The 19,014-nt window shown below is 39.2% G+C and overlaps 1 protein-coding gene across 4 annotated transcripts; it reads left to right on the forward strand.

Moving 5' to 3' along the window:
- On the forward strand, nt 1-19,014 carry LOC133610598 (14-3-3 protein beta/alpha-1-like). 4 transcript variants are annotated; one of them, XM_061967011.2, is made up of 6 exons: nt 1-147; nt 6,061-6,372; nt 11,729-11,852; nt 14,285-14,448; nt 14,595-14,690; nt 17,658-19,014. In XM_061967011.2, the coding sequence occupies exons 2-6, from the start codon at nt 6,076-6,078 to the stop codon at nt 17,808-17,810; spliced, it is 834 nt and encodes a 277-aa protein (XP_061822995.2). In that variant the 5' UTR covers nt 1-147; nt 6,061-6,075; the 3' UTR covers nt 17,811-19,014. The 4 variants fall into 4 exon arrangements, with proteins under 4 accessions (XP_061822995.2, XP_072770206.1, XP_072770207.1 ...); XM_072914105.1 differs by having other exon boundaries at nt 118-220; XM_072914106.1 differs by lacking the exon at nt 1-147 and adding an exon at nt 523-680.

The raw sequence follows: 19,014 nt of genomic DNA on the forward strand, positions 1-19,014 counted from the left end.
CTAGCAACTGGATCATGACGTCATCGTCCCAGAGCGACCCTGCTGCTGTGGCTTTGATTGGAGGGAAACCCCGTGGATGAGCGGGAGCCATCGTCAGCTGTGCGGCCGGGGACTCAGGAGCAGCGCTGTTTGAACCATTCACCACAGGTCAGTTTATTAGCTTAAAGGACCCGACGCCGGCTCGTTTTTTTTTTTTTTAATCGACGAAGGGCTCGTAAAGGTACGTTTCCGGCGAAGGGGAAGCGCGATAAAGGCGGACTCCGCGGTTTGAATGGTGATGTGCCGACGCTCAGTCATTGTTCGGCGGCTACCGCATTCGAGCCACCTTTCCTTACCAGCCCCTTACAAAGTACGCCGTCGGTTTTGCGAGGCTGCCGTGCAACCTACGAAGCGATCTTAAATGCATACTTTCACCTAGCTAGGCCTGGGGACATGTTTGTCCTTGTTTTCCAGGAAGCAAAAAAAAAAAGGGCGTTCACTAGCGAACATGTAAGCTAGTCGTTCGTTTTCCGCGCCAATGGAGGTCACTAACAGAACCAAATTGTCACGTTTAAACACCTCGTCATGTCAATACTACAATATTACATTCCATACTCGCCCAGGGTCGGGTTAGGTACCTTTTCTGCGCAGGTGTGTGTCACTTCCAACCGGGTTAGCCGACATTCCACAGAAGGGCGCAGGTGAGTGTGACTCAGACACATAAATAGTGCCATTTTGCCTTTTAATATAATCGTTGTATAACACCGCCAATTCTCACGGTAAGACGACATTTATTCTTGATGCGCTTCAACGCGAATTTGAGGTATTTTAAAGACTGCAGAGTGTGAATGTTGTCTGTCTATCTGTGATGGCCCTACGATGAGGTGGCGACTTGTCCAGGGTGTACCCCCCCTTCCGCCCGAATGCAGCTGGGATAGGCTCCAGCACCCCCGCGACCCTGAAAGGGACAAGGGGTAGAAAAATGGATGGATGGAGACAAGGGGAGGGGGCGTCACATTTGAAATGTTTGTACCTATTATTCAAAGCTGCCATTTGAAGTGGGCTTCCTTGTGCAGGGTTCGTCAACTAAATTCTTCTAAGGACCTTTCACTATTATTTCAATTTTGAGAACCAGTTTTCTCTGGTTTTTGGTCTTTTGTCAGAGTTACACCAGGGCTCGAATTTAACCATGGCAAGTGCCGCGACCGCCCACGTCTTTCGCTGTAATGCCCCAAAAATTTACCAACATTTGCGGCAAGAACGTGCCGTGACCGCCTTTGACTTTTTACTTGTTAATGGACGAGGGCTGTAACAGTAAACGGTATAATGATAATTTGCGATAGTAATACAGTTTAATTTTTTAATTACCGAAAAACCGTCATTTATTAATGCATTTTCGGCAAGACAAAGTCAGGCGCATGCGCACTAGCAACGTTTGGCTTGATAATCATGGCAGACCAACGACACCGACTTTGCTGCGGAGATTTCCCCTCAGGGTAAACGGAGCTAAGCTCTTGGTTTAACGTCATTTTCCCTCTCTTCCCGTGGTGCGTTTAAGAGCACACTGCTGTGTTTAGATGGAGACAGGTGTGGACAATATTGGAGACAGACACACTTGTCCCCACACTAAAAGTATACAGCAAAGAAGAAAACTATTTGATGTTTTGCAGCAGGCGATGTGTCGTGAACGTTGTCACAACTTGTTTATAAAGTCTTTAGTTTGTTGTTTGTTGGGATGTTCACTCCTCCTTTATTTTAACTGCAAACTGTATCAGTGTTCAAATAACATCAATACTGGTTAAAATGTTTAGTCATCTCATCGAATTGAACGCAGGCTGTGTAGATTGTGTATTCGATGTGAGAGGGATCACTCTGGTTTTTTTTTTTGTTGGCCAAACTGTTGTACTGAAACACTAGGGAGGCATTGGAGAAAAACAAAGCTTGTTTATTAGCAACCAAACTGCTTTGTGTTTTATTTTGATATCAAAAAGTAAACACAAGGTTTTTTTTACATAGTTTTTTTCATGTCACTAAGGTGTTACTTCAAAAATCATTCATGTGACACATTCTTTTGTTAATGTTTTATTGTGTATAGTTAATTCCTATACGACATATTTCTGCTCAAACTCTTAATGGATCTGTCCCGATACAACATCTACATGTACATATAAATGTACATCACTTCAAAAAATAAATAAAAACTCTCTCTATCAAAATGTAAAAATAGAGATAAAGGCATCATGTAATGACAAAAAGCTGACAAGTTGATGTTATTAAAGAATAAAAAACCTAATATTTGTCTATAAATATATGGATAACGTTTATCTATAGTCTTTTTTTATTAGTCATTACAAATGACATGATGGTATTACGTTCACACCCCATTACGTTCACACTCCAACACTGCTTTACCTAACAATCAGTAATCATGATTTCAATATTGATAACAATAATCTTAATTATTACTTTGGCCATAATTGAACCGTTTCGGTACGGGGGTTCGGTTCGGAGGTGTACCGAACGAGTTTCCACACAAACATATTAAGTAGCCGCCTCCGCTTCCTTCTGCCTATGTTTCTATCAGTACTCTACACAGCACCCAGCATTGTCCCACCCACACAACCATCTGATTGGTTACAAACAGAGCGGTAACAGCCAATCAGCAGTGTGTATTCAGAGCGGTAACAGCCAATCAGCAGTGCGTATTCAGAGCGCATGTAGTCAGTGCTTAGCGTTTAGCAGGTAAGCATCAGGCAGCGGACTCTCCCCAAATTATAATAAACAGCTCCCTGTCAACTACTAGTAACATCACTATGAGCCCGTTGACCTTCTAGAAATATAAAGGGCAGCTCGGTTCGCTCGCAGTCCTGGCTTGAGGTGAAGGCTAATTCGCTTTTAGCGTAACGTTAATTCATTTTGCGGTGTGTGTGTGTGTGTGTGTGTGTGTTATGGACAGCAAAGCCCTGTCTGTCTGTTATTTCACTTCACCTTTTTCTGTGTTGATTGAGCTGTGTTGAAGCAGCAAAAAAGGACATTATGTTAAATGACGAGTTTCTGTCTCTGATAGTTGATATAATAATGTAACTGCATCATAAAGCCTACATGAACTCCATGGTGTTCAGGGATGAATAGTCTCTCCTATTGCTATTGTACCATTTTTTCAGCTATAGTTACATTAATCATTAGTAATGCAGCAGCCTAGTTTTGAATGGCCCTGCTATCACATGTTGAGAAAAATATAACATTTACATAATAAATCAACTACAGGCTTCCCAAATGCTGTAATAAATTAAGCATGATGAGTTGACTTGAAGCTGTTTAATGTTGCACTTTTTATATGTAGAAGAAAAGTTTTGTCATTTTATTTAATCTGAGCAACAACTTGAGGCAGTTTAATGTTGATTAACGTGGGCAGACTTATTATAGTGTTCCCAATGTTAAAAAGATAAAGCCATTGTTTACAAATTTGGTAAATAAATAACCAAAAAATGTATATTTTGTTGTTTTCTTACTGTACCGAAACTGAACCAAACCGTGACCTCTAAACTGAGGTACGTACCGAACCAAAATTTTTGTGTACCGTTACACCCCTAATATGTATACATACCGTATTTTTCGGAGTATAAGTCGTACCGGAGTATAAGTCGCACCTGCCGAAAATGCATAATAAAGAAGGAAAAAAACATATATAAGTCACATTATTGGGAGAAATTTATTTGATAAAACCCAACACCAAGAATAGACATTTGAAAGGCAATTTAAAATAAATAAAGAATAGTGAACAACAGGCTGAATAAGTGTACGTTATATGACGCATAAATAACCAACTGAGAACGTGCCTGGTATGTTAACGTAACATATTATGGTAAGAGTCATTCAAAAAACTATAACATATAGAACATGCTATACGTTTACCAAACAATCTGTCACTCCTAATAGCTAAATTCAATGAAATCGTATACGTCTAGTCCCTTACGTGAATGAGCTAAATAATATTATTTGATATTTTACGGTAATGTGTTAATAATTTCACACATAAGTCGCTCCTGAGTATAAGTCGCACCCCCGGCCAAACTATGAAAAAAAACTGCGACTTATAGTCCGAAAAATACGGTATATATCTCCTGCCTCGAAAAATGTTTGCCTTGGTGCCCTAAAATATGAGCCCTCCTGTAAGGCAACACTTGCCTTGACCTTAAAAAGTTAAAATTCGAGGCCTGTTACACATTTCAGAAAAAAATAGCTCTATTATGCTTAATACAAGTGTCCAGCAGAGTTAAAATGCCAATGCAAGGGTTTACCAATGTGGTACCAGTTCCTCTATACCAGTGTTTTTCAAACCTTTTTCATCAAATACCACCTGAGAAAACTATTGGCTGTCCAAGTACCACCATAATGACCAAGAATAAAATACAGTAGCGCAGTAGGCCTAAGTGTTCACTGAAAACAAGGCAGATGTTTTATTCAACTAGTATACTTCATATTTTTGGCCACTGTAACATTACACACAGTTTGAACAATAACAGTGTTTGAAAATAGGAAAATAAAACACTATTTTAATCAAGTGATTATTTGTTAAGGAATTACAACTCTAAACAACAGGAGCGCTTTAGTGTTCTTTCATTTAATTTGCTGCAAAGATGTTAGTCTCGCCCAAGTTTTGAACTGAACTTGGGGTGGGCAGGGCGTGTTCAGGAAAAATTTGCTACCCATAAAAATTTGCTGAAAAAATAACCATAGCAATTAAGGAAACAAATGTTGATATATTGTGGTTATTTTGAGGATTTTTTGACATTCCAGGAAACAGAAACGGCATAAACCTTGATTAACCTAAAATGCATGGCTGGTTCTTTGTCTATACCAGTGATTGTCAAACTGTTGGGCTCCATCTCGTGGTACGCCAAAGCCACTCATTGAATATTCAAACACAGTGTTACTGTTCAAACTCTGTCGTTTCAGTGGCCAGAAAGATTCAATATACATATTAAATAAAATGTCTACTTTGTTTTTAATAAATATTTAGGCCTACTACGCTATTGTATTTTAATGTTGGTCGTTATGTTGTACTTTGAGAGCGAAGTTTTTTCTGAGGTGGAACTTGGTGAAAAAAGTGTGAGAACCACTGGTCTATATACTGTATGGTGACAAAATGAATGCCAATAGTAAGTATTTTGACAAGCTTATATAAGAATGATAATAAAAACTACAAAAGCAGTTGAATATCCCTGTGATTTGAGAACTAGGCTAATGAATTGTGACTGAAGAAGCCAAAATGTCTTATTTCTAGCTCCCCAGTGTATCTTTTTTTGTCCGGTTTGAATGTGTTTTGGTGCTTTTTTTCTTTGTCATCTTAGGCTGGGATATTCTAATGGTTGATTATTGTTTATTTCAGCTAGGGCATCACTTTTATTTGCTCATGTTCTATATGCTGGGTGTATTGGTGCTTTTTCTTTGTCAGGCGGTAATACATTAAAACGGTTGAATATTGTTGGCTATTTCACATTCATTTATATCTAGACAGATTAGTTTTAGCTACTTAATTTTCTCATTGTCCACATGTTGTTCTTTGTCACATTATGATGTAGAACATTGTGATGATTGATTACTGCTACACGTAACCTGCATATTTTAATAGCTTTAATAGCATTTGCATGGAGTTGGTGTGCTAGCTGAAAGAACACGTGGCTTTCTACACCAAAATATCAAGAATTGTATTTAAATACAATAATAATGGGGAATAAGCGGTAGAAAATGGATGGATGGATGTATTTAAATACTTGCCAGTATGTTTCATGTCTGTTTGTGGTCAGTTAAAAAGCATGCCCTCATAAACTACTGTAGTTAAAAAAGGCAGAAATAAAGCATAGATTATTTTTTTAAGGTATTGCTGTCTTAATGACAATGTCTATTTTAGTCTTAATTTGTAGTTGTTCTCCTATGATCATATCTGCCTTGCCCTTCCCCCTCTTCCCCAACGCTCTCTCCTGTCTCCCTAATCCTTCTCCTGTCTCCTTTGTTTTGTTTTGTCCCGTCCCCCCGCCCCTTTCTCCTTCGTCCTTCCTTCCTCCTCCTTGTCGGCAGCCCACGCAAGGAGCCATGGCAGACAAGGAAGAGCAGGTACAGAAGGCCAAACTGGCCGAGCAGGCTGAGCGCTATGACGACATGGCAGCCGCCATGAAGGTCGTGACAGAGCAGGGCAAAAGCGGGCTGAGCAATGAAGAGCGCAACCTGCTCTCGGTGGCCTATAAGAACGTGGTGGGCGCCCGGAGGTCCTCGTGGCGGGTGATGTCCAGTCTGGAGCAGAAGTCGGAGGACAACAACAAGACGGCCCTGGCCAAGGAGTACAGGGAGAAGATCGAGAAGGAGCTCAATGACATCTGCAAGGAAGTCTTGGTTAGTAGTGCCACTTACAACACATTTTTTTTTAGTTATTCCAGTAATCTAAATCACTAATACATGTTTTTTAAAGGTTTGCATGCCCTGATAATGAATTGCGTTGAAACAAGGCAGGCTCGCAGCTATGCTGCTCGTGTAACGTTAAAACATTACTGCCAGAGTCTAAGTGGCTGGTTTACCAGCTCAATAGTCATACAGTAGTACCTCATCTTACGAGCTCAATCGGTTCTGTGAAAGAGCTCTTAACTCAACATTAAATTGAATTGAAATTTAATTGGCGCTTGCCCCCCAAAACAGCACAATTTTAACATGTAACATGGCTTTATTTTTTAAAAAAGAAAAATAAACTTAGTACCGAAATACAATATGGTACAAAAAACTTTAGTAGTTTTATAAAATAATGTAATAATGTACAGCATTTACTAGTGTTGTGCGTCTTTGATGGACGATTCGATAAGGCATCTAAAAACATGGGTTACAATACAAAAAAGGGAATTATTCGATAAGACTTTATATAGTGTACAAACGATTCATACAGTCTATAAACGATTCAATTCTATAGTTGCCATTTGTTGATGGATACATTCTTTTTTACACAACAAAATAACAGATTGTGCGGTAGAATGTCATTTACAAACACAAAATAAATTATTTGGTTTACTTTCAAAATAAAATATTTAGCTTTCAAGGCGGCTAGTATTTTACACTGTGAAACGTCCTAATGGACAGGGACAGACCTGAAGTCAACTTGACAAAGGTTTTCAGATGTAATTTCACCTTGATGACACAATGAATGAGGACATGCTGATTTTTGGAGGTCCAAAATCAAAGAATCGTGTTTTCACAGCGATTTGGGGACATAATGAGGGCAGAGGAAGCAGTGGAGTGGTTAGCAGGAATTGAATGAGAAGTGTGTGTACAATGCTCGTCAGGGATGTCGTTATTGCTATGGCTACAAATACGAAAATAAAATGGTTGTCATGCAAGTGGTGGGTATTGATGGACGGCGACCCTTGGAGATGCTCTGCGGTGTTGCCGTTCAGCAGCCGTTGCATATGTGGTGAAAATCTGGGGTAATCATTTTGCGTGCAGCTCTGACTTTCGTGTTTTTATAAAGATAACTTCCAATTGATTGCTAGTTTTGCGCAACACTTGGTCCATGTATCCATGCTCATCTTCAGCCATGTAAGCTAATGTTGCAAGCGTGTAAATGTTTTTACGGGAAGCCCTACCTCTCATGTTGTTTTAAAGACAAAAATGTGAATTGATTTTTAAGTTTGCTCAATACCCGGTCTAGGTTTCTATACTATTCTAAAGTTTCAAAGCTGATTCTTATCGATTTGTGGTGGCCGACGCAGCCAAATCGCTCATTTGTCAAACCATTTATCCGGTCGAATCGGTTAATCTTTCACAACCATAGCATTTACCCTGAACAGTGGACATTTACGGTATCTCCTTCCAGTTGCTTCTCATTCAAATACACTATCATCAGCTTTTCCATATTTTCAAGGACCATTGTTAGCCGTTTAGATATTATTTTAACATTCTTGGCTAGCGACTCATTCTGCTGCAGTACGGTGCAGGAAGCAGTGATGCGGCCAAATTATTTTGCCAAGTTGGTGACACACTTGGACATTTTTCTAATTATTTCTATCTTTAATCCAATAAATATCATCCACCTCTTCTTAGCACTGTCCCTTACACTCACTTTATACTTCTCTATGGTTTTAAAACAAAATTATGTCTATCTCTAGATGTAAGCTAGTGAGTAAGGCCAGATGTTTTAGTCGGATTTTATGACATGTGCTAAGCAAACTAATGCTTGTAACTAGTGATGTTCCAATTCCGATACTGATCAACCATAAGTGAGATCGGCTGATGCCAATACCGATCAAATGTATTAACTGTAAAGTTTTCCTTTTCTTGATGGTAAATGCTATTGACAATTTAACAATACCAACGCACTATTTAAACTATTTCTTTATTTTATTACATACAATTGTTTGAGCAAAACAAAGTCAATACTACACAATAGCTTAACGAAATCGAAACTACCAATTACTACTCATTGAAATCCATTTTTGCCCTCAAAGTCCTTGTGTCCAGGGACCTATTCTCTGACACTTCTTAAACTTAACTAAACTCTTATTTTTTCTGTTGATTGAAACTAGCTTCACGCTTAGCTTAGCTATTAGCCTTTCTGCTCATGCTTGCTCTCATTGTGTAGCATGTTTAGCCTCGTCCTGCAGATAGTTGATAACGATACATAAGATACTAAGTACTGCATTTTATTTCCCGTAATGAGGGTGATTAGGTTTTGGCATGCCTGTTCCTGCTTGCTCTCAGTGTGTAAAACATTTAGCTTTTTCCTAATACTTTATAATAAGATATTAATAAATGCCGTTTATTTGCCATACTGAAGGTTATTATCAACTCAGGGGAGCGACACCACACTGTGTATGGAGACCCATAATTGGCTGCTAGCTTGTCAGCTGGGGGACTAACAAAAATAAATAGAATACTAGCCAGATATTAGGGTATATATGCATTTGTGATCGTACTTCAAAAAAATCATCTAATACTACTTGGTGGTCGATCGATAAGCACATCCCTAGTTGTTACAATAGAATATACTGTACTTCCAATGATAGCTAATGATAGTTAGCCAAATCATTATCATTAGCTAACAAACAAATGTAATGCACGTGTCATAATTATGTACTAAAAACATAAGAGGGTGTGATATAATGCTTAAAAACACAGTGAGAAATTATTGCTCTCTAGGCATCAGCGTCAATATTTTCTAACAGCCCCTTTAATAAACAGCAAAGATGAGCTCGTCATTTTATTATTTTACCTGTGTTGTTTTCTTTTTCTGCGGGTGCATCTTCAACAAATCCTGTCTGTGCATTGTGGTTATAAGATGCCAGTGAAGTTCTAAAAAGTGTACAGACCACTCTTTTGTCATGTGCTTTCAGTCAACAACACTGTACTTAATCCTGACTCGCCTTCCACCCTAATATTTTTATATAACAGTGAAGGGAGACTTCTTTTGGGGAAAGGACAGCACACAGACTGGTGTGGAGATGAATTACAATGAGCCGTTTGAGAAGATGGTCAACATTAAAACAGCGTGTGGACTAAAAAGATGCCGTCACCTAATTGCGGCCGCACAAGTCTATTTAGCACACCCCTCATGGCTGAGGATTTCACATTGGACGCTTAATTTTGGTCTTGACCCCTGTATGCAAGATATGATAATCTCAAATCTTCAAGATCCAACTTTTTATTCAAATTTGAATAATAAGATCTCGAGACTGATTTGGTGGAATAAAAGCTTCCATCTTTGTAAATGTAAACCTGTGGTAGGTTGGTATGAAATTGTAAATGAGTATTGGGTAGGTAGATTTTGAAATGAATTGTATTGTACTGTATTTTGTATAATTTATGATGTATATTTTAACTGTGGGCCCTTATACATAAGCTCTATACTACAAGGGATTACCTTTTTGCAGAACAGACTCTTGATATTAACAAAATAAACAATAATGTAATATAAATTATGTCTGTAAATAAAAAAATAAGTCCCGGTAAGGTGGGTGGTTTTTGAAGATATAGCTGCTTATTAAAGGGTTGTTTGTTTCTATGAGGACATCCAGTGTAAACTGTAGTTACAGGCTCAGCTATTTATAGACACACAGACGTATACTTTAAATTATGCAGCCTCTCCATGCTTTGTGGCAGCACTTCTGGTTTGCCACAGATGTGTTAAGAAGAACTGGATGTGTTGTGGCTCGCTCTCCAATGGGAACCACCATTAAGCAAATCACTACCTTTTTCATTTTTCTTTTTTTAAATAATAGACAACCCAGGACAGCAAGTGAATTATTGTTTTTACAATTTTAACCGCAACTTCTGCGCCTCGCCCATGAAGTCTCTGTTAAGAGGCGGGTGAAGCCACAAGCGCCCATGTTTGAAACTCCAAAGAAAATAGAAGCTTGTTCTTTTACCTTTTTTTTTTTTACAAGTAAATTGGGTGTCCAGTTATTTTATTCATATAGGCAGCCTTTTCCAAATGGTGCATTATGTAGGAAGTATGTGACTTCATGGACGTATTAAACAATAGCTTAAAAAAAGATCAATCCCATAATGAACCACAAAGGGCGTGCACTATTTTGCAACAATCAGCATAGGCGCTGTTGATTCAGTCTCAACAATTTTGCAGTTTTAAAGAGGACCTATGATGATTTTTGTCTTTTTTGACTTCTAAATGGTGTTACAGTGTTGGCTATCAGGTTAAACAATGCCAACGCATCATGAGGTTCATGCATTTTGGCATAAGCTTGCACGCAGTTTTTGATGCCTCTCTTAGCAAGGTTTTGCAGTCTCGCTACATCATGACGTCACAGCGAGGTGGGCATACTTATTTGGACATTTAGTAAAGCTCTCAGCCATGTTGAGTTTGACACCTATGCATCCATCCATCCACCATTGCTTGGTCCTCTTGGGGTCGCGGGGGGGCTGAGGCCTATCACAGCTGCATTTGAGTGAAAGGCAGGGTACACCCTGAACAAGTCGCCACCTCATCGCAGGGCCAACAGAGAGAGAAAAGCATTCACACACTAGGGCCAATTTCGTGTTGCCTAACAGCCTATCCCCAGGTGCATATATTTGGAGGTGGGAGGAAGCCGAGGTACACGGAGAGAACCCACGCAGTCACAGGGAGAACAAGCAAACTATTGACCATGAAAATTAGTGTAGTGAAGGTTTTTGGTGCCCCAACTGACTCCTCAGATCTCATCACAAAAAACTAAATAAAAAAACATAGAAAAAAGAAACTGCACTGAATAAACAAAATAAATGTTATAAAAATAACTTCATTTCCACAGTATGAGCATGTGCCGGTGTGAAAATTGGCACAGTCATTGCTTAATATTGCAGCAACTTTGAAGACTCGCCACTGAGAAATGCATGAAAAGACAGAAAATTACCCATAACTGTCCAACTAAGAGGCTGAAAGAGATTCAGAATAAAGAATGAAAAGGTATGCTTTATAGTAGGCCCACGGGTTTTCCTAGAAATAATTCCTGTACTTGGGAATGCTGCATAACACAATAGCTAGTGAAGTATGGTGGCTAACTTTATTGTATAAGAAACTTACTCAGTAGTTGTAGGTTGTATTTATTCATTTGTCTTTAATCTGAAAAAAATCACCTAAGTTTTGACTTAAGCTTTCCCTAGCAATCTATTTTTTTACTTATCTCTTCCTACTTATCTTGCCGTCGCTGTTTCAGCAACCTGTGAACCACAAAAGGCATCACTGACTTAAAACTCACCTTCATGCCCCTTGCAGGACCTGCTCGAAAATCACCTGATTTGCGAAACCACGCCTGCTGACAGCAAGGTATTTTACCTGAAGATGAAGGGCGACTATTTCCGTTACCTGGCTGAGGTGGCCTCTGGGGAGGACAAGGAGAGTGAGTGACACATGTCTGTTTTGTTTTTTTAAACACATACAGCTGGGGGGGTTCCAAACTTTTTTCAGTGTGGGCCGTATAACAAAAAATGGAACAACGCGCAGGGCCACTTTGATACATTTTGTTCATTAAAGATGCTAAAATCAATTAGATGTACATCAGTATACAGCGATATTGCGAAGTCTGCGTCATACATCCCTGACGCTTAATTATCTGAGAGGACTCCGTCAACTCACTCTCCTTGCATCCGAGGGATGCGCCTCGTTTTTTCATGAAAAACAATACATTGTGTTTAAAATCACAGTAACTAGTCGTAATGCAAACTTTCGTTGATGTTGCTAACCTGAAATCAATTATAAAATTTGTCGCCGACCAATTCATTTGCTGTTTAAAGTCGGTGACGTCATTGCTCGTATTTTTCCGGATAGAAAATAACAAACACATATCTGTGCGACCAGTGACTGCTGAGCAACAGGAAGTCGACCTTACTTTTCATAGGAGTACGTCTACGATGAGAAAGCATTTAAAGCGCAAGCATGTCGGACACTTGGCGTATGCAGTCTCTGACTCTCCTCAGTAAGATACCGTATTTTCCAGACTATAGAGTTTAAATAAGCCGCACCCACTAAATTTAGAATAAAAATATATTTTTCCTTATATTAGCTGTACCGAACTACAAGCTGCAGATATTTATGTTGTAAAATTAATTATTTATACAGAAAGATTTTGTAAAAGTCTATATACATACCTTAAATGTTTCCAAATGATGTCTTTAACACGGTAGTAAAACGAATATCAGACAAAACAGAAGTCATCGTCATAAACCCAATAGCTGCAGAAGCTCGCTCCCCAATCAGCTAAACAGACTAAATAACTCCACGGTGCACTGGCTCCCTGTTCATTTTAGAATTGATTTTAAAACCTTGCTGTTTGTTTTTAAAGCTTTACATGGACTGGCACCTCAGTATATCTCGGACCTCATCCAAACTTACAATCCTGCGCGCGCTCTGAGGTCCGAGAGCCAGCTCCAGCTCGTGGTGTCCAAGACGAGACTTAAAACCAGGGGAGACAGGGCCTTCTCTGTGGTCGGCCCTAAGCTCTGGAACACTCTGCCCCTCCATGTTCGAACTGCTCCCACAGTGGAGTGTTTTAAGTCTCGTCTTAAGACCCACTTTTATTCTCTGGCTTTTAACACTATGTGAGTTGTGTGGTCCTCTGTTGTCCTCTGTGTTTTTAAAATTTTGCTTTTTGCTTTCTATTTACTGTTTTAATTGGTTTTACCCTTTGAAATTGTTTTTAATCACATTTATTTTATATTGTTTTTAATTGTGTTTAATATTGTTGTGCAGCACTTTGGAAACATTTTGTTGTTTAAATGTGCTATATAAATAAAGTGGATTGGATTGGATTGGATTTACTGAGGAATTTGTGAAACAGAAACAATAAAAAACAGAATGCTATTGTAAGTTAATACTAACACAGACACTCGTAGATGTGTTAGCATATTAGCTAATGCTAAGGCGCTAGCTTCATTACATTACGATGGCATGTACAAATATACAAGAAAAATCTGCTACAGACATCACACATGGGATGGTTTAGCAAGAAAGAATTGTTTTGGTTTGTACTATAAAACTTACAAACTTAGCTTGGAGTGATAAATAAAGAATCATTTCGAGGAAAAATGCTATGGACTACTTGGAAGAAAGAAGAGCAATTGTACTTCTGGCTCAAAGCTCTAAACAGAAGAGCACTGCAGAACCTGCAATGAGCTAACTTGTCCAAAAGATGGTGTAATAGCGCAAACAAAACAACCTTTCGGTGTTTTTGCTTGAAAAAAAATCCATAAATTAGCTGCACCGTTTTATAAGCCACAGGGTTCAAAGCGTAGAAAAAAGTAGCAGCTTATAGTATGGAATTTACTTTTGAAGATAATCAAAGTTTAATGTTACCAGACGGTTAATAATGAATTAATACATTTTAAGAATATGGCAAAGGCCAATAAACTAGCTGAAAATGGCCCCCGGGCTGCACTTTGCACACTCCTGATATACAATGGGTCTGGGTTAGTTTTTGCCCCATTCCTCACTTAAAGCGTAAGTGAAGAATGCACTACCGACCTAGTAAGTCCAAAACAGAAAGAGATGATACAGTATTATCTACTCACAGACGCTACCTGTATGTTGTTTGAGCACAGTGCAGCTAGTCCTGGATAGTCCCACTCCTCAATGCTTCAGTCACACACAGGATTCTCACAGGAATGAGGCAAAAATACAACATTACCTACTGTACAATAAATTGAACAACAAATATGCTTCTGGAATCATTTGAAAAGATACATAAATCATGCATTTCATAGACACATGTTGGCTAAAATCATTTATGTCGGCGTGTTTTATTTAGATGTATTTTGTCCCCCCTTCTTTGCACAGACATCATCCAAAACTCGCAAAAGGCCTACCAACAGGCCTTGGACATCAGCTACAAAGAAATGGATGCTACTCATCCTATTCGTCTCGGCCTTGCTCTCAACTTCTCCGTCTTCTACTACGAGATTGTCAACTCACCAAACCAGGCCTGCGATCTTGCCAAAAAGGTACAGCTCCTCTCCCACCCCAACAAGACTAATTAAAGCAGTCCTGTGGATAAAGACCACAAAGTAAAGACATTTCGCAGTAATGCAGTGTTGTGATGAAGCGATAGCGTCAGTAGATACTCACTGACTTGTCTTTTTCCCTTCAGGCTTTCGATGAGGCTATCGCCATGCTGGACTCGCTCAACAGCGAATCCTACAAAGACAGCACCTTGATCATGCAGCTGCTCCGTGACAATCTCAACGTGAGTTTTTTTCACTTTTTAGTTCACGTTGCCCCATCATGCATTTGCTGCATTTTTATAAAGGTGACATTAATTGTCATGGCCAAAGTATTTAAATAAAGGTATTCAAATACAGCAATTTTTCTATGTCTAGTTGATTGGAAACATTAAATTGGTCCCGAGTGTGTGAATGTTGTGTGTCTATCTGTGTTGGCCCTGCGATGAGGTGGCGACTTGTCCAGGGTGTACCCTGCCTTCCGCCCGAATGCAGCTGAGATAGGCTCCAGCACCCCCCGCAACCCCGAAAGGGACAAGCGGTAGAAAATGGATGGATAGGATAGTTCCTGTTGTTGTTGCGCACCTCAGGTTCCACTTTGCTGCTCTTTGCCCTCGGTCTCAATTAAAAAAAAACATGTCTCCAACATACAAGAATAATGACCAGGGGGGAAAACGCATGCTTAAATTTGAGCTTTCCCCATTTCTCTGCCTTAGCTCTGACCAAATGCAGTATTCAACAGTCTGTGTTTTGCCCTCAATCTCCTCTTGGATCAAATGTTTCCATACTGTAGTGAGAATGTTATTTATAAAAAAACAACTACAAAAAAGCAACACACATTCTAAGTTGATCGCTGTGCCTTATCTCCCGATGGTACAGTGTTTTATATTCCACAGTCTCCACTTTTTTGCCGTTTCCTCGGATAGAATGTCTCATAACAAGCATGCAAAACGACTGAAAAACACACAAAACCCACACATGCAAACTTTCGCTTACCCAATTGCTGTGCCTTGGCTCTGGTCAAATGCAGTAATATTCTAAATAATGTCTATTTTGCCCTAAATCTCCTCTTGGATAAAAAATGTTTTCAGACTGTAGTCAGAATGTTTTTTAGATGGTACAAAATTCTACTCCACAGTCTCCACTTTGCTGCACAGTCTCCTCTCGGATAAAATGTCTCATTACTATAGCCAGCTTACAACAACGGCTAAAATGTCCACAAAAGAACCCCACACATATAAACCGTAGCTTTCACAGTTCTTGTGCCTTAGCTCTGGCCAAATGCATTATTATACTTAACAGTTTCTGTTTTGCCTTCAATCTCCTCTTGGATAAAATGTTTACATACTGTAGTCGGGATGTACTGTAATTCATCCAAAAAACAACACACTTTGTAAGTTGACCACTGTTTTCTAGCTCTGAATAGTACAGTATTATACTCCACAGTTTCAACTTTGCTGCGCAGCCTCCCCTCAAATAAAATGTGTCATTACTATTGCGAGCATTCAACGACGGATAAAATGTTCACCAAAACAAAACCCACACATGCCAACTTGAGCTCACTCTCTTTCTGTGCCTTAGGTATAGTATTATGCTTAACTGTTTCTGTTTTGCCCTCAATCTCTTCTTGGACAAAATGTTTACATACTTTAGTCATGATGTTATTTATCAACAAAAAAAACACATTCCGAGATTACCGCTGTGCCTTAGCTCTGTATGGCACACTAATTTATACTCCACAGTCTCAACTTGGATAAAATATCTTGTTACAATTGCCAACATGCTACAACAGCTAAAATGTCCACAAACAAAAGCCACACTTGTAAACTTTAGCTTACCCTGTTGCATGATACTGCATTGCTATACTCCACAGTAGGGCTGCACAATTATGGCCAAAATGATCATCACAATTATTTGAGAGCTGCAGTGAAAAAAGGCAACTTTTCTCATGCAGGGCAAACGGGCTGATGCTTAAGTAGTGGTTATTACCATCAACTTCACTAATTATTTTTTAAATACTGACAGGGTTTCCACAGGTCATTATATAGCATTATGTCATTAAATGGATTTTGCAAAAATTAAGGCCATAAAAGGCATTAAAAAGCAATAAATCAATGTCCATAGGAATAAAAAAAATTCACACATTTGCAATTAGTAACAAAAAAGACAATAAAACAAACCACCTGACCCAGTTTTTCCAATTCAAACTGCAGTTCAAGATGTTCAATATTTATTGAAGTGCAATTTTTGCCAACTAATATCGCGAGTCCATTTTATTTTGATGTTTGTTTTCCTATTTAGGATAATTAAGTTATTGACCTTCTAATTACAATGGTTACAAATACCGGTACTACAGTAATGAATAATGTTTATTGCGTTTGAAAGGGTTGCTTTCATTATAATAACATGTATAATGATAACTAGTGCCTAATTTAGCCACAGTAAATGTAAACTTTTCAACTATTCAATGTTATCATTGTCAAATGCTTACAATTTTGTCTAAAGACAATTGCATGCTTTTGACTTTATATAATAACAATCTGCAGTAGGACATGGGCATTACATTTGTTTTAAGTTGCATTAGATTACATCTACTGATATTTGCAGAAATCCTGTACCGGTATAACGTGTATGTATTGTGTCTGCTAATGTAGTTGAAGAGGGGGAAAAAAGGACCGATACCAATATAAACACAATAAACGTCAAAATGTCAAATGTCAGCGCCAACAATCGGTCCATCTCTAATGTAAACAAAGCTTTCAGTTCAAAATCAAACTTCAAATATGCAATACGATTACCACTTTTATTGATAAACTCCTGATCTATTTGATCGGAAAAAACACTTGAATAAACTCATGGAATGTGATACTGCTCACTTTCTAACGCACTGAGCGCTGGCTCGCCATTAGCGGTGCCAGCTCCAGCAGCTAGCGCGCTCATCGTGTTACCTGTGGTGTTGTTGCTAAGGAGTATTTGTTGTGAGATTAGCTTTAATCATCCTGTCTAGGCCATTTACATGGAATAGAAGTCATTAAAGCGTTGCTCACCGAGCAATTTGTGACTCATGAGAAAATAGGGTGTGTCGTGTGAGTGAGTGTACAAGGAGTGGCTCGGAGCAATGTCGCATTTCCTGGGTCTCTGTTGCCGTATTTGACCCCCAAGGCGCCTCTGACTCCGCGCTAATGCTGGCTACCTGTGCCTCCTTATTGCAGCTGTGGATGTCAGACAACCAAGGCGATGCCGAGGGCGAGGAGGCGGAGACAGAGGCAGCGCCGGCGCAAGAGGCGGCGGCGCCGGCGCAAGAGGCGGCAGCGCCGGCGCAAGAGGCGGCAGCGCCGGCGGCGGCGGCGGCCGACAAGAACTGAACTCTGGAAGATTAAAGAAAAATACATTTACACATTGTTTTTTTGTTACCTCTCACCAGCCTAAGTTGTGTGCGCGGTTTTATGTATGTATGTATGTGTGTGTGTGTGTGTGTGTGTGTGTGCGTGCGTGCGTGCACGTACATGCACACACAAGTATGTTTACGCTCCACTCACAGTGTAGACTACAGTTTGTGTGCAGAATCATTGTGCAACGTAAGAACACCTCTGCATATGATCTATCCAAATATGTTTTTTTTTGTTTTTTGTACTCAATGTGTCAACCAATGGATGTTTTTTTTCATTCGAATTTTCGTATGCTTTAGTCCCAATGTATTCCCTCCTTTTTTGGTCCAAATCAGTCCCTTGTTTATGGTAGCAAGCTGGCCGCCATGACAGGACAAAAATCTCTTGACTATATTTTGATACTTTGTATGTTTTTACTTGAACAGAACATTTGTGACACTTGGGTCAAAAAAACACTTTAACCGAGACAGAACAAATAAATGGTCACCGTGGTCAGATTCTCGCTAAAATTTTGGGTTTAGTTATTGACGGGAGTAAACAAAAGGGTGCTGTTATCATCCCACACCACGTGGTAAAGTCCTCTTTTTACGGATGGTACTTGTGTCACGGCTCAGTGGCTTCTATGAGCGTCGCTAAGGTGTGAATGAATATTTCTGCTTTTGTCCATTAGGAACCAACAACAAACCGCTTGATACTGTAACTTTTTCTTTTAGACCTTTAATCCCTCCAGCAGTGCGGAGGACACTTTTTGCCATGTGCTTTTATGTGGCTTTCTACTTTTTCTATTCAAGTGTTTTTGTATTTGCTTTTTGTGTATGTAATTTACCCCGGGGATGTATGGTTTTCAGTAGTATGGTGTGAGAGGTAGACGTGCTTCAAAAGTGGCACTTACTGATTTAATTATTATTTTTTTGCTTAGGATTTAGCTTGAACCAGGTGAAACATTTTCCGTCCTTTGTGCAAAGAAAAAAAGTTGATGTTAATTTAAATTAAGTCAAAACTAGGAAGCGACATTTTGACCATTTAGTCGACACAAAATAGTGCTGGTTTCTTATAATCGTGGTGGTTTGACAAAAAAAAGATGGGATGCAGGATTCTAAACATTTTGCAAGTGGCACTCTTTAAGTACGTTATTTGGTTATGTGCTTTCATGTGAGATTAATTAAAACATTAAATCCAA

The sequence above is a fragment of the Nerophis lumbriciformis genome, linkage group LG11, assembly GCF_033978685.3.
Source record: "Nerophis lumbriciformis linkage group LG11, RoL_Nlum_v2.1, whole genome shotgun sequence".
In the NCBI taxonomy this organism is placed as follows: Eukaryota; Metazoa; Chordata; class Actinopteri; order Syngnathiformes; family Syngnathidae; genus Nerophis; species Nerophis lumbriciformis.

What these genes read in the sequence shown, in the direction of transcription:
- LOC133610598 (XM_061967011.2), top strand. Translation starts at nt 6,076, where the DNA reads ATGGCAGACAAGGAAGAGCAGGTACAGAAGGCCAAACTGGCCGAGCAG. An exon ending in ACATCTGCAAGGAAGTCTTG is followed by an intron (nt 6,373 to 11,728) that starts GTTAGTAGTGCC and finishes TGCCCCTTGCAG; the next exon opens with GACCTGCTCGAAAATCACCT. An exon ending in CCTGCGATCTTGCCAAAAAG is followed by an intron (nt 14,449 to 14,594) that starts GTACAGCTCCTC and finishes TTTTCCCTTCAG; the next exon opens with GCTTTCGATGAGGCTATCGC.